Genomic DNA, 13,909 nt, shown 5'->3' on the forward strand with positions numbered 1-13,909 from the left:
TGAATGCTGTTTATCTGAAGACTGCGGAGATAAGGAGTTTATCATACAGTTTTCACCTAAGCAAGATTTAGCTTATATTATAACCTTCTTGATACTGAAAAAAGCCCAAGAATGTCCATTATCATGCAAAGCATAGTTACACAGTTGGTACCTGTAGTTGTAATTATATTAATCTAATGTATATGTAATTAAATGCTATTTCCAAAGTTACAGCAGTCAGAAGTATGTAAGAGCCTACTTTATATAAAGGACTTGGGGAAATAAAATTTATACTTTTGATGGTTTAGTAAAAAAAAAATGAATTTCCTAACATGTCTACATTGCCACCGATTCTCAGTGAATCAAACACAAAAGATGTAGGCGTGATTAAAAAACGATCCAGCACAACTGTAAAACAAGACAGAAGAATAAAAAAGACAAAGATTGCTACCAAGCTCTTCTGCAGCATCAGAACCCACTCTTTTTTGTATAAAGGAAATGTAAATTATCTTTCAATGACCTTACTCCGAAGCAAGCCACGCTCACTAACCATCTACTGCAATGACAGCAGAAATGAAGGGTGGATTTCTTGGAGTGAAACAGCGTTAACGGCTCCCCTTGTTTGCAGGAGGTGCCGGGGCAGGTGCTCTCACATCGCACCTCACGGCTGCAGCGGTGCCTACACACCCACCGTGGCCACACACACTGAGTCAGAAAGAAAAGCACCACAGACAGACACGGTGAACGTCTGCGTTTTACACTCAGCACTTGCCACTTTGGGGCTTACCTTCTGTCACTCTTTCTAAACTGTAAAACGGAATTAATTCTCCACTGTCAAAATTAATTATCAATACTGTATACCTAGGCCACAAACAAACTTTCTACCTCTTAATCTACCCTTTGTTCTACTGTAGTAATGTAATTTACAAGTGTAGTAGCAGCCACGTGCTTCCAATGTGCACACCCAATACTGATCCTCTCAATTTAGTCCAGTTGAAATTTTAGTCACATTTTTACAAGCCATGTAAGTATAGTAGCCATGAAATCTTCAGCCTTTCCATGGCAAAGCTTTTCCTTGTTCAAATGCAACATTAAAAACAGTTCTCCTGAGTAGCCACCAGTTACAACCATAAGATAATTAGTAAAGTGGCAACTGTTACCTTAAAAGACAAAGCTCCAAGACTGCATGCAATTTCTGTGGAAAGTGAGCACGCCACAGTTATAATCACATCAATTACAATCACTGCACGGCTTTTCTCTACTTCAGGAGTTGCACATCACTGCGCTACTTAAAGGAAAAAATTTTAATATCTGGGAGCATAATAAAACTTCTGCTCATCAGTCTTCCTGTATAATACTCCTTGACAGGTTAACTCACCTCAATCCTGCAGTTCAAAAAGCCCTATTTTGCTTTATTTAAATATTGGTTGATTGATAGTTAATTTTTATCAGGTTAATTATTTGACTTTTTATCAAGTAAACTCTATTTCTAAAGCTCACTTCCATCTTCTTTGACAAAGCTAATAAAAAACCCCAAAAACATAATCTTCAAGAAATCTGTAGTTCGATTTACGTTCAGTTCTCTGCGAAATGCTTTATGACATAAGAATTCGGCATACCTCTGGCCTTACTGGGTCTTCAATGCCAACAACACAAATGCAAGTCAGGTCAGATAATATGTCATTTTCATTGTCCCAGTCAGGCTCCGGGCTGCTGTTAAAGTCTCGGAAAGCAACACAGATAGTTCTCAGTCCATCACAGGCCATAGGTTCAATCACTTTCTTCACCATTTCATCTCGGTCACGAGGTCTGAAGACACGAGGTTCACCAGCGGCATTAAGGATCCTGGAACATCTTTTTTTATTTAAGAAAAGAAAAAAAAAAAAAGTTGATTTTGTATTTGCCTGACTGCTGAAAAGTATTTCCTTGTATCAGCTTATTTCATTCAACTCTCTCTTGTTTTGATGGCAAATTTTAAATTTCTAAATTAAACAAGAAGATTCACTACTGAAAAAACTGAAAAATATCAGAGAGAATTTGTTTGTAACATCACAGAGACACCAAGAGCCCTTCATCCATTATTTCCTCAATACCCATGTAATTAACAAGGTTACAACTTATAATGAAATTGAAAAATCCTTATTTTCCAAAGGGCTTGAATGTAAAGAATCCATCCATAAATTATCAAATGCCAACCCCATTCTTTGGCTAGGGAATGTTAAGAAAAACAAGACAGTTTTGAAGAGTGAGCACTTAAAAAAAATAATTATAAAAGAATAATGGCTTATACTACTAAAGTGCATCATATTTCTACTGTAAGTAGCAAATTCCAAAGATCAAAATTCCCATGGTATGTCTTACTAGTGTTAAAATGTTTTGCATTTTGGAAAAACACAGCAACTAATCTACTGAACTTACTTCTTCAGAACAATTTCAGAAGCTCCTTTGCTGTACATTCGGAAACTACCGTCTGGCATTTTGATAACGGTACTCATCGACTTTCTCACTGAGTTGAACGTGTAAACTTTATAGAGTTTCTCCTCGGGGATGAGGTTCCGAACAGGCTCATAATCCTGCTTCAAATCCAGGACAAACCCCAAGAGACCACACTCCGTCTTATTGCCCACCTGGCGAGGCAGGCCACCCTCTTTTTCTGGTGGCTAAAGAGAAGAATGAATTAGATATGAATTTCTGTAATGATAAGCAGTAGACAATACCTTCTGATTAATTAATAACAAAGTTACATTCTACAGTTCAAGGTCTGAAACTCTTAACGGTGCATTCATGCATCTTCCCATTTTTCAAAGCTAGCAAAAAATCCATAGAGCCAGAACAGACCTGAAGCAGCTATTCCCACAACGAGGAAAATTTCTCTAGACGAATAGCTATATTCAGTCTCTTGCATTTCTTTTCTTTTAAATTAGCCATTGACAGCTGAATAGCTTGTGATGGTTAGGCAACAACATCATTAAAAAGAAGCAACTTTCTTTAGGCTCAAAAATAATTAATCCATGTTTGTCACAAACAGAGGATTTCCTTTTCTCACTTGCTTAGAACTACATTATTTTGCTGACTTTCATGGTTATAATGGCCAGTTAAAGAAAGAACTGTCCTTTTTTTTTTTTTTCTACCAGGCATTTTTAATGTAAATATAAGTCTGCATCTAATCATAACAGTAAATCTCAGTGAAAAAGGTATTTCCAACAATCTGTAAAAGAATAGTTCTACGTCTAAAAGTACTTGTTTCCAGAATTACAATACTTTAGTCTGCTGCTTCAGACAATAAATGCTTCATGGGTTAGAAAAAATGGAGTAGGCTAAACATTTTGCAACTCCTGGCAATCCTCTGTCCTAGGGCCAAGGAAGGCTTTACCTTCCCATTCAGTATATGAACAAACATGCATAGATTTCATTTACAAAATTTCCTGGAGGTGTAGTGCACACCAAACAAAAAGTTCCTGTGTTGTCAAGACTCCAGATTGTCTTAAAGTGACCAGTGTGTGAACTATAGACTGTTGGTGACTTAAAATAACTTTCTTGTACTCAGTAGAATTAGCCAAGCATTGCTTGAGCTAGGGCTGAACTTCTCTGACATGAACCAACAGAAGTTGTCCTTCTACAACTTCAGTTTGCATTGAAAAGAGATTTTCATTTGTCTCAAGATAAGATGGTAAGTCATAATTTTCAAGGTGACTTAAAATGTTGCCTCACATTTTACAGAATTAGGACTGCAGGACTTCACTGAGAATCCATGTTCAATCTCACTAGAGACTTCAAAATCCAGTTTACTCTGGAAATGGGATTCCTAAATAGATGGAATTCCCTACCTTACCCCTCAGGGGCATGAGGGGTAATGTGGGGAGTGATTAAAGTTGCAAATCAGTAATCCTACCTAGATTAGAATTTTTGCAACAAGTATGGCCAAAAAAGGGACAAGGGGACCTCTAAGTAAGCATTGGTAAGCAAGTAAGTATTCCAGATAACCACCAATTGCAGCTGGTTTAAAAAATGAAGATCAGATAGAGAACAGCAGACTGGTCTAGAACTGAAGTAAGCAAATAAACATGGATTTTTTCCACAGGAATCATTTTCCTATCACCAGGAAAATATATACCTGGTGACAGACAGATTGGTGTCATTTCTTTTTCAGAGAGATGCATCTATGGTGAGCTATACATAATAGTATAAAAACCTCTGTCTCAAGAGATTTATCCTCCCGAAAAGAATTGTAACATCCTTCTTCTATATGAACCATCATTTTTTACTGAGTTACATGGGTCACATTCCCGTTACTCCAGGGTCAATGTAAAACACTGACACTCAGCAAAAATGTTAATATGATATATTAATTTTATTATATGTTATAACAATTTGCCCTGCTATAAACCCATTATACTGTCATGTAACTTCCCTCTGGATTCTCAGATTCACTTAAGAATCCCTAATTTAGAACACAAGTGCTTGTAGTCATATGTACCTGGAAGGATTGTTACATTCACTGGATATGAAAATCTCAGTTAGGAGTCAAAAAAATACCCTTTAAAATACATTTTTGTTTAAATAACTAAGGTTAATTTTCATGACATTGCAGGCAAGTTCCTGAAACTTGCTAAGAACTTCAGGTTTCTCAAAGCAGCAGAGCAATCGGCTTCACTGCCTGGTAGCGATGCTAGAGAAGACCCATTTCTCTGTGCACAGCATATCAAACTTTTTCCATTTTAGATCTAAATCCTCATTTATGCTTTGGTTCTCTCTGCCATTCAAGTTAGTGAATCTTGACATTGACTTAAACGTGAATGTCATCAAGCCACCAGCAAGCATGCTGGAAACCAATGAAAGCCATAAATTTCTTTCCATCAAAGACATACAATCCTAGACAATAGTTAATTTCTACATATTATTTCACCATGCCCTGATGTGACTGGATATTGTGGGGAAAAAAAAAATCTACCCACATTTCACAATATATATATAACTAAATATTAGCGTCCTTCTCAAATTATTTTTATTTCAACAAAATGTAGATCACACTCTCCTCTTCTTACTGTGGCCTAAAAATAGATTTCTTTCAGCGAACATCTTTTGAATGCAAATACGTAAGCAAGGGGAAAAAATACCCGTGAAAAGAAACTGAACAGACATTTCAGAAAGGTTTCAAAATCTAACAAGTGGCCACCTCCCTCTAGAGCAGCTGTTGTCTCCATATTCTTTGTACATTACATTATGATAAAGCATATGGTGGTGAGAGCTGGCAAGTAGCACTTCCTCTCCTGCACTGCTTCAGCTCAAAATCTATATGCCAAGACCAGTCTCCTTGCAGATTGTTCTTGACAATCCTTTGCAGAAGCTGCTGGCTTTTAAAAAGTCCTACTGTGCTGTAGCTAAATTTATTTCTTGCTGAAATCTGCAGTTTATGGCACCTGGAAAACAATTCAAAGGACAGCCCAGAGGGGTTACATTTGAATAATTACCTAGGAACAACATCATTGACTCCTCGGAGAATGAGAACCCTGTGACGACATATGGGGGAAAGCTGTTGAACCGTGATTTGCGAATAGGAACTTGGGTCTGTTTGAGCGCCCTGTTTCTCAGGAGCTCAGTGAAGGCTCTTGCTCTGGTCACAAGGTCACACACTGCACAGTCTCCTACGAGGAAGAGGCTGCCTCAGTCTCTTCCTCCAATAACACCTTTCCACTGATCCTTGCAATGAGTTTTCAAAAGTGTCTTCCAAGTCTTTATATTGCTTATATAATATTAATATTTTAATTGCAAGCAAATACTTGCGTGTAAAACAAACTGCAGACAGATGTTAAAAAAATAGTTGTTACAACTATCAAATCAAAATAGGTTTCTAGGTCAAAGTACAGCTGTATTATTAAGGCTTAAAGATACTAACCCGAAAGCTAGCATTGACCTCATACTGAATTTGCATTAGAAAAGGAATTTTCAGAATGATTTCACTGGAAAATAGGTGACTAATAAAATCAGTTAAGGATGAAAGATAAAACTGTGCGCATAACTTAGAGGTGCTTCAACATGTAACTTTACGTTAGGAATATAATGCTTCCATTTTTACCATAACACTTACTAAAGCTCATTTTTCTCATTCTCCCTTTTGATGAGAAAAGACAGGACCTGGCAAGAGGATCCAGGTAGTCTTTCCAAAGTTAATGTTAGGTTTTCATGTATTATCTGAAGTCCTAATTTTTTTTGTGTTATTCTCCAGTATTTTACAGTTGAACTACTCCTTTAGAATAATTATGATTGTAAATATACCAATTTTATTACAATAAAAATGGCATTTGCTACATTACTAAATCCATATCAAATGTTCCATTTCCACTCCACTCACAACAGGCAAACAGAGAGAGGAAAAGATATTTTTAAAAATAAATTGCAAAAAAATTCCACGCTGTACTTCAATTACTCAAAAAAGGGAAAAAGAACTAGGACCTGCAGGAATTTTCTCTGTATATTTGAACATTATATATGTAAAAATTTAAAATAATCAAGAAGGATAAATGCTGTTTGAACTGTGTGATATTTATATTTCTTAATTCTGAATACTGTATAAAGGAGAACTACTAAAAACTGGAACTATCAAATTCAGAGATAATCCCTCGTTACATAATTTGAATCAATGGTTTAATGGAAGATATCTACAGTGAGATTAAAACACACTACATCTATAATCAAATGTACCAGCCTTTCGGAGATACAGGTTTATTCAACTGACTTCAAGTTAAATCAAGACAGATTTAGAAATCACTGTTTACCTTAGAGAAAAACTTTAAAATGAAAGATCTTTTTAGCCAAGGATTAAGAATCTAAAACTTTGCTTGACTAAATAGTTTTCAATTACTGAACAGGAAATGGTTTCAAAAGATGTGTTGACAATAAGAGAGCAGTAAGACTAGACATCAGCTGCTCTAGTTCAAACTGAAGGTGCCTGTGGGGTCCCATGCACTACAGAAGTCGAACAGCAGCACTGCTTTTTCTGTCTCTCATAGTATGACCATTTCCACAGATCCTTCACCTCAGCTATGATCTAAACTCTGGATGTCAAACACCAGAAACAAATTGGGTTTATCTTCTCTTTTGTTGTTTACTATTTGTTCTAAGAGTATTTATTGTTCTCTAGCTGTATCCCCTGCACCTAACAACACAGGAATGCACACCCCTCCATAAGAACACAACAGAAACTTCGTTAAATCTCATCTGGAGACAGGCTGGGGTTTATATGCAAAGGTTCTCTTATAGAATTCTTTTTTTTACACCTACATTATTGTTTAGAAAGTTTACTTAATAACCTTATCTGACTAATGACCCAAACACCACTGTGGAACTTGCCTTTGGTTTCATAGAACTTCTGCCCACATTACACTTCCAACGGTATCTCAGCTGGCATATTAATCACAGGCATGGCTGGGGTAACACCAGTTAGCCAAACTCCAAACATCTCATCAGAAGTCTTGAAAAATCTTTTTGTAGATTCAAACAAAGAAAACTGAAACAGCATCCTAAAGATAAATGTCCCTACAGATACCTGAAATCAGAGCTACACTGTTAAAATGTTATAAACTTATTTTCATAAGGTCTTTACTTAGGAATAAAAATTAGTCTTCACATCTCCTGCGGATTCTGATCTTTGCTACCTCTGAGGACACATCTAGAATAACATTATTGACTTGAGTGATGAGGAAGATCACAGTATGTCCTCAGAATGTTTGGAATTTTAAGGAGTTTTTTCAAGTTAATGATTAATAAGTTGCCTCTGTTTTATACACAGCAGAGAAGACAACATGCTTTCTGGTAATATGCATGCTGTTTTACAACTGGGAATCATCACTGCAAGGTACAATGCTGTTGAAAGTCAGTTAAATTAAAATCAAAAGTCAGTTTGAATTGGGGTCAGCATAAGGGATTGAAAAAGAACAGTTAACAACTCGAAGCTGGTTGCATAATCATTTCGGCACCAGAAGAAACAGGCTGTGTTGAACTGGCATACTGCTCTGATCCCTCACTGCATTTAAAGCCCAAAGTGTAAAAGTTTAAAGGTTTGATGTTTTTTCTTATTCTTGTGCATGCTGCTGAGTAGACTAACACAAATGTCCCCATTCACTTATACTGTGCCTGTCCACCAGAAAGTAAAATTTATCTCCTTTTTACATTCAGAGGACTAAAAAATGTGTATACAATAAACTAATACAGATCTCTTCCTTTACTTCATTTCAAGCTCAAGCAAAGCATTTCATTTCCAAAGAACCAGAGGTCTCGCATCCCATATAGCTATGATCTTCTAAATTCCTGACTTTGATCCATTTGCTCCATTATTTTTGCACCATTTTTGGGGCCCAATCATTATACATTCATCATTTCAAAGCCAGATGGTACATACGTTTGGAATTTGGCTCTAAACCAGACAACAAAAAGTGTTTGGGATCTCTTTAATAGATGCTGTACATGCTCTGGTAACTAAGACTGGCTGATATTTTCTAAATATACTAGGATTTGTGCTTCACACGGTTACACTGTGTGGCGCAGACATCAGAAAAATATTGCAGGGTGCCATGTAATACACTTTGAGGAATGCTACTACAGCTCATCTCAAATAAAAAAAGTTACAGGCTTTAACAAGAAATTTGATTTTGAAGAGTTTCTGACAGAGAGGAGACTCGAGGGAAAGCAGATGACGGTTGCCTCTAATGGTGGCATGGATTTTGAGCTCAGGGATTATGAACAGCTTGTTTTGTAGGAAAAAGAATAGGACGAGAAGAATCAAACAGAAGGTGATGGGAGAAAGGAAAGTGCTTTTAGTAAATCCCCCTCTATTACCAAAAGTCTATCCCTTTTTCTTTAATGATTTAGACACTTCAACATCTCCATCGCAGACAGGAGGACATGGGGTGTTTGAATTCAAAATCAGTGGGAGGGACAGGATTAAGAGAGAAAAAATGGATTTACGCAGATGTATATCGGTAATCAAGCACATCAGCAGTATTCCCTAGCATAAAACAGGATCAAAACGAAGGAGAATGTGGAGAGGGAAATAATAATAAATGGATCACATAAATAAATAAATATCTGAAATTTCACCAGTGCTGCCCAGGATTGATGTGCGCCCCATATATCTGTTCTGAAAAGACTGGAAAAGGGGATACACCAGCTAATTCCTTTTGCTTCCCATTATCCACAAAAGCCTAATACCCATAGCAGCTCCATTTCTTGGGAACACGTGCACCAAATAAGCCACCTCACGTTCTCACTATTCATGCTAGGCACGAGCAGCCACCATCATAATCTTATCAAAATCAGGGAAATTTATTCCAAATCCTGACTGACCGGCACTGATTTGTTCACCAGCCTGACACACATTCCACATCTAGACAACCTACAATGAAAGCATGTGAAACATTTCAGCACTCATGGGAGATATAAAATCTGAAGACTCAAATCAGAAACGTAAACACCAACATTGTTCAATAACAGAGTTGTACATTTCCAGGTTGGTACTTTACACCAGTGAGTGGTGAGGCTGCCTTCGCACCGCGCCTGCCACCGGACAGCCCCTTAATTACTACACGCTGAACGCAGCCAGCAGCCTCACGTCATTTAGAACTCTCTGCTACAGTAAAATTGTCATCTCAACGTACATTTATATCGCATGTCAAGCCTAAGTCAGGACCCCAATTTGCTGGCAGTTCAGATCGTTAATGCCATAAGATAACCTTCATCTCCCTCACAGCGGGAGGCTGGCCGAGCCATCCTGCTGAGCTCTGTTACGCTGTCTCAGCAAGAAATATGTAGCAAGAGGGAAGCAGTTTAAAAGACTTCCCTGTCACTCATCAGACACGTGCTGCACCCTCCAGCTGCGGCAAAGCAGGCTCCTCGGGCGAGGGGCAACAGCGTTCGGTACTGCCCCCCAGCACAGGGCCCCATCTGGGTATTTAACAACCACTTCACTATCAGATCTGCCAAAAATTCCTAGGAAATTGGTAATGGGAATTTTTGACTCCTCACTGTGTAGGGTGTAAACAACAACACATACGTACAGCAGCCAGAATGACGGTATTAGTTAATGGATATAAATAGTTTATAGCACAGGTACAGTAGATTGCACCCATTTAAGTTCAGCTGGCAGAATTAGACCTACCACAACAGCTGGAGGATGTTCAAGTCCAGACTTCCTGCATCAGATTACCTCTGATGCAGAACAATTACCTAATCTTTAGGAGGATAATTATTTAATATTTTTTCTATTATATGAAGACAGACCTGAAAATAATGCAACAATATCTAATTAATGCAATGCCTTGGTGCTGTATAATTCTCATTGCTAGTCCTTGAGATGGATACAAGCTTAGTCAAATAAAACATTATATAAAAATGGTGTATTTCAACATCTCTTGTTGCCTCAAATAATAGCACGGCGACAATCACACAAAAAGGGGCCAACTGTAATTATGTAATGAATCAGTGTGACATTTCCTATCAACACGGCAAAGTTAAGAGAGCAGCAGTGATGTGGCTCAGTGAATATGGACTCATACTTGTTTCAGCTCACATAACAGGAACAAGGAAAAAATGATACTATCCATAAATTCCCCTAAGAGTGATTATGAAAGAAGATGAAATCATGCATGAAGAACAGACTGAAAGGCTGGTGTGACGGTCTCTACTCCCTCTCTCATTGACTGTTGCCTATTTTTGCACTCAAAGAGAGGTAATACTTTGCCCTTAATCTTAATAACAAATAATTAAATTACCCTTTTAGTTTGAAAACCAAATTTGCCTTGGATTCATTTGAATAAAACCAGGATAAGGCAAAAAAATACTGCCACAAACATGAAAATTGTTTCTTCTTCTCACTAGTTAAAAGATGGATCTGTCAGTCCTGTATATATTTTTTTACAGAATTACGGAATAGTTGAGGCTGGGAGGCACCAGCCTCCCTCTTTTGGGAGACCACCGAAGCCCAGTGCCTCCACTGCAGCAGGTCGCTCAGGGCTGCGCCAAGCTGGGGTTCAAATACCTGCAGGAGAGAGAGCCCCCAACCTCTCTAGGCAACCTATGCCCATGTTTGACCACCCTCGTAGTAAAACGTTGGTTTTTCATCTCTGAGCGGGATTCCCTGTGTTTCAGTTTGCTCTCATTGACTTCACTGGGCACCACTGAGAAGCATCTGGCTCCATCTTCTTTATCCTCCCACCAGGTGTTCATACACGCTGATACGGCCCCTCCGAGCCTTCTCTTCTCCAGGCTGAAGAGCCCCAGTTTTTGCAACTTCCAACTTGCACGTCAGGCACTCAGCCCCGTTATCGAGATCACTAATGACATGAAGCAGTACTGCCCCCCCTTACTGGTCATTGGGATACACTCTAGTGATGAGCTTCCAGGTGGGCTTTGTATCACAACCCCCCCGAGACCAGCAATTCAGCCAGGTTCCAACCTACCTCACCATCGGCTTTTCTAGTCCCTACTTCACAGTTCAACTCCCTCTCCAGAACAGAGGATGCGAGATAAAAATACAAACAAAACATTTATACTGTCTGCACATAAATTTTCAGACCTGCAAAATATTGACACATATGAGCAATTTCCGCTATTCATATGAGAATATTACTCCTAACGTAAATTGTTAGAACTAATTAGAACAGAAGTTGCTATTTATTTCAGCTTCCAACCAAAGAAAAAGTGGGATAGCTATAGTAAAAGCAATAATTGAGTTAGTTAATGAAGTTAAATTTAGCTACATTTATCTATGTAATCAATTCAATTGGGCCAAGATCAAGGATTTCTGATCTCAAATTATGAAAATATTAACTGATGACTTTTTAAATTAATAATACCTTTCTGTAAAGTCCTGTCACATAACTGAACAATACTTATTCTAAGGAACAAACATTGACCTATAAATTATAGCTCATAAGTGACTCCACAATCAAAAGACATGCCACACGTGTTATTTCTTTTCATTTCCTAATCTTGGTTCTCTAATTTGAACTTTTCCCTTTTGTCATAAATAGTCTACATTTCAAGATTAAAATAGGTAAAATAGTAGGTTTGATGTCTTTTAATTTTAAAATAAAAATAATTTTTAAAAATCTCTCAATACCAAAAGACAACAATTAATGGCTGAATTTAAACAGAGGTACATTAATACACCACATGACAGTGCAAAGAATTAAGTCTGCCATGTTATGACAATACTGATTAATCATAGTTATGATTAGGATATTCCAGCCTTAGTGTTTCCAGATGACATTGAACTGAATTTTTCAGGTACAGATTTTTCTCCATATTTTCCCTAGAAGAGTCTTGGTATATTTATTATACTATAAGTTGTTATTTGTCTGTATGTAGGGACTTTCCTATTGTTATTGATCAAAACCATTCATATGTTCCTTTAAAATGTATGATTTAATGACAATTTGCTCTCAAATGTATCCTATTTCCAAATCTGGACACTAAAAAACTCCACTCTAGCGCTTTCTTACAGCCACATGCGCAAGGAACTGGCAGTTGTTAGATTTATACGACTGCCATTTCAGCTTTGTTTAAAAGCAACAAGATCTGTTGATAAGTAACCTATATAATCAAAATAATTAGACACAGTAATTGTTATTAACTTACTTTAATTAACAACCAATTTACTTTAAACATAGTATAAGTACAAGGTTTCGGTTCAAGCTCACTATAAAGTAAACAAGATGTTTCTCCCTTATCACCGAAATGGTTAGAACACAGCTGACAGTGACAAATGTGCCATTTCTAAGCCAAGCTGATTAAAATTAAGAACAGATAAATGGATTTTATACATTTCTGATAATTTGTTCCATATATTTGGCAAAAGCTTGCTATATTTTCATGAACAATGAATAAGATGAACATTTTTCCTTCAGTGCAAAAGAGAAATTGCACTTAATTGCAGAATTGTAATTGGTACCTCCATAATGACAACCCCAACATCTGCTACCTTGTTTTAGGTCTATTAAACTGAGGTTTTACTGCATGCTGATATTAGACTGGCTTCACGAGTGCTGCAGAGAAACCAGAGACAGGAGACAAACTATAATGTTGAGCTGATCAGGTAGTGAAAACTCAATTTCAAGGCAATGTCTGCAGTTTAAAAAGTGTATTTCCAAATTAGAAGCACTACTAGGGATTTACATGGTTTTTGCCAACTTTAAATGCATTAGTACATCTGTTTTAGGGCTGAAACCTCATCTTTTAGATCTGAGTAAACAGAGATACGTTTTCTTTAGTTTGTGTAGCAGTGATCTAACTAGCAATTGTACACTCAAGACCTTCTCCCACCAAGGTTGCCTATGAAAACCGTATTCAATGTTCCTGAACATGTCATCATCAAAATTCCAGTTACATAATCTTCCTCGCTTTTAACTAACTAGTTCACTCTTTTAATCAGATATTATCACATTTTAAACAAACACCTCCACTAGTAGTCTGAATGCACCTCATCCATGTTTTCTACTAATTTCAGCCACAAAGTTCTGAAACACACATCATTTATTATCTAAACGCAGATAATATAGACGGTATTCCGCACACACACACATATATATAACCTAAATACACCAACTCTCATTTTAATTTGCATTACCTTCTCTATTTTTTCTGCTAATTAGAACTGGAAATCTTGTAGTACGCTGTAGAAAAAATCATCATTTTGGGCTAAGCAATTGAAAAAAGAAACGCAAACCCACAAGAAAACCCCGTGCTACTACCTGAAAAATACATACTGTGGTAACATTCATATTGTACATTAATTTAATCATTACATTAAATAACAGAAAATGCATGGCCTTTATGTATGCACATCAAAAGCCTGAATTTCAACAAAAGCAGTAGTATAGGTAGTTGATCTGTGCATACACTCTTCATTTCCAGAAAACTTACCAATACTTTAGAT

General features: G+C 37.2%; 1 protein-coding gene across 13 annotated transcripts in view; it reads right to left on the reverse strand.

Annotated features, from left to right (window-relative positions):
- The window catches only part of ATP2B2 (ATPase plasma membrane Ca2+ transporting 2), a 432,794-nt gene that overhangs the window by 54,264 nt on the left and 364,621 nt on the right, over window positions 1-13,909 (reverse strand). For all 13 annotated transcript variants that reach the window (XR_005827588.1, XR_005827589.1, XM_040592327.1 and 10 more), the window contains 2 exons: window positions 2,398-2,639; window positions 1,599-1,833 (listed from right to left, as the gene is read on the reverse strand). Coding sequence is in view for 11 of the 13 variants with exons in the window: in XM_040592327.1 (XP_040448261.1) it covers window positions 1,599-1,833; window positions 2,398-2,639 (477 nt within the window). In the remaining 2 variants the exon portion in view is untranslated. The remainder of the gene's footprint in view (window positions 1-1,598; window positions 1,834-2,397; window positions 2,640-13,909) is intronic.

The sequence above is a fragment of the Falco naumanni genome, chromosome 4, assembly GCF_017639655.2.
Source record: "Falco naumanni isolate bFalNau1 chromosome 4, bFalNau1.pat, whole genome shotgun sequence".
Taxonomy (NCBI): Eukaryota; Metazoa; Chordata; class Aves; order Falconiformes; family Falconidae; genus Falco; species Falco naumanni.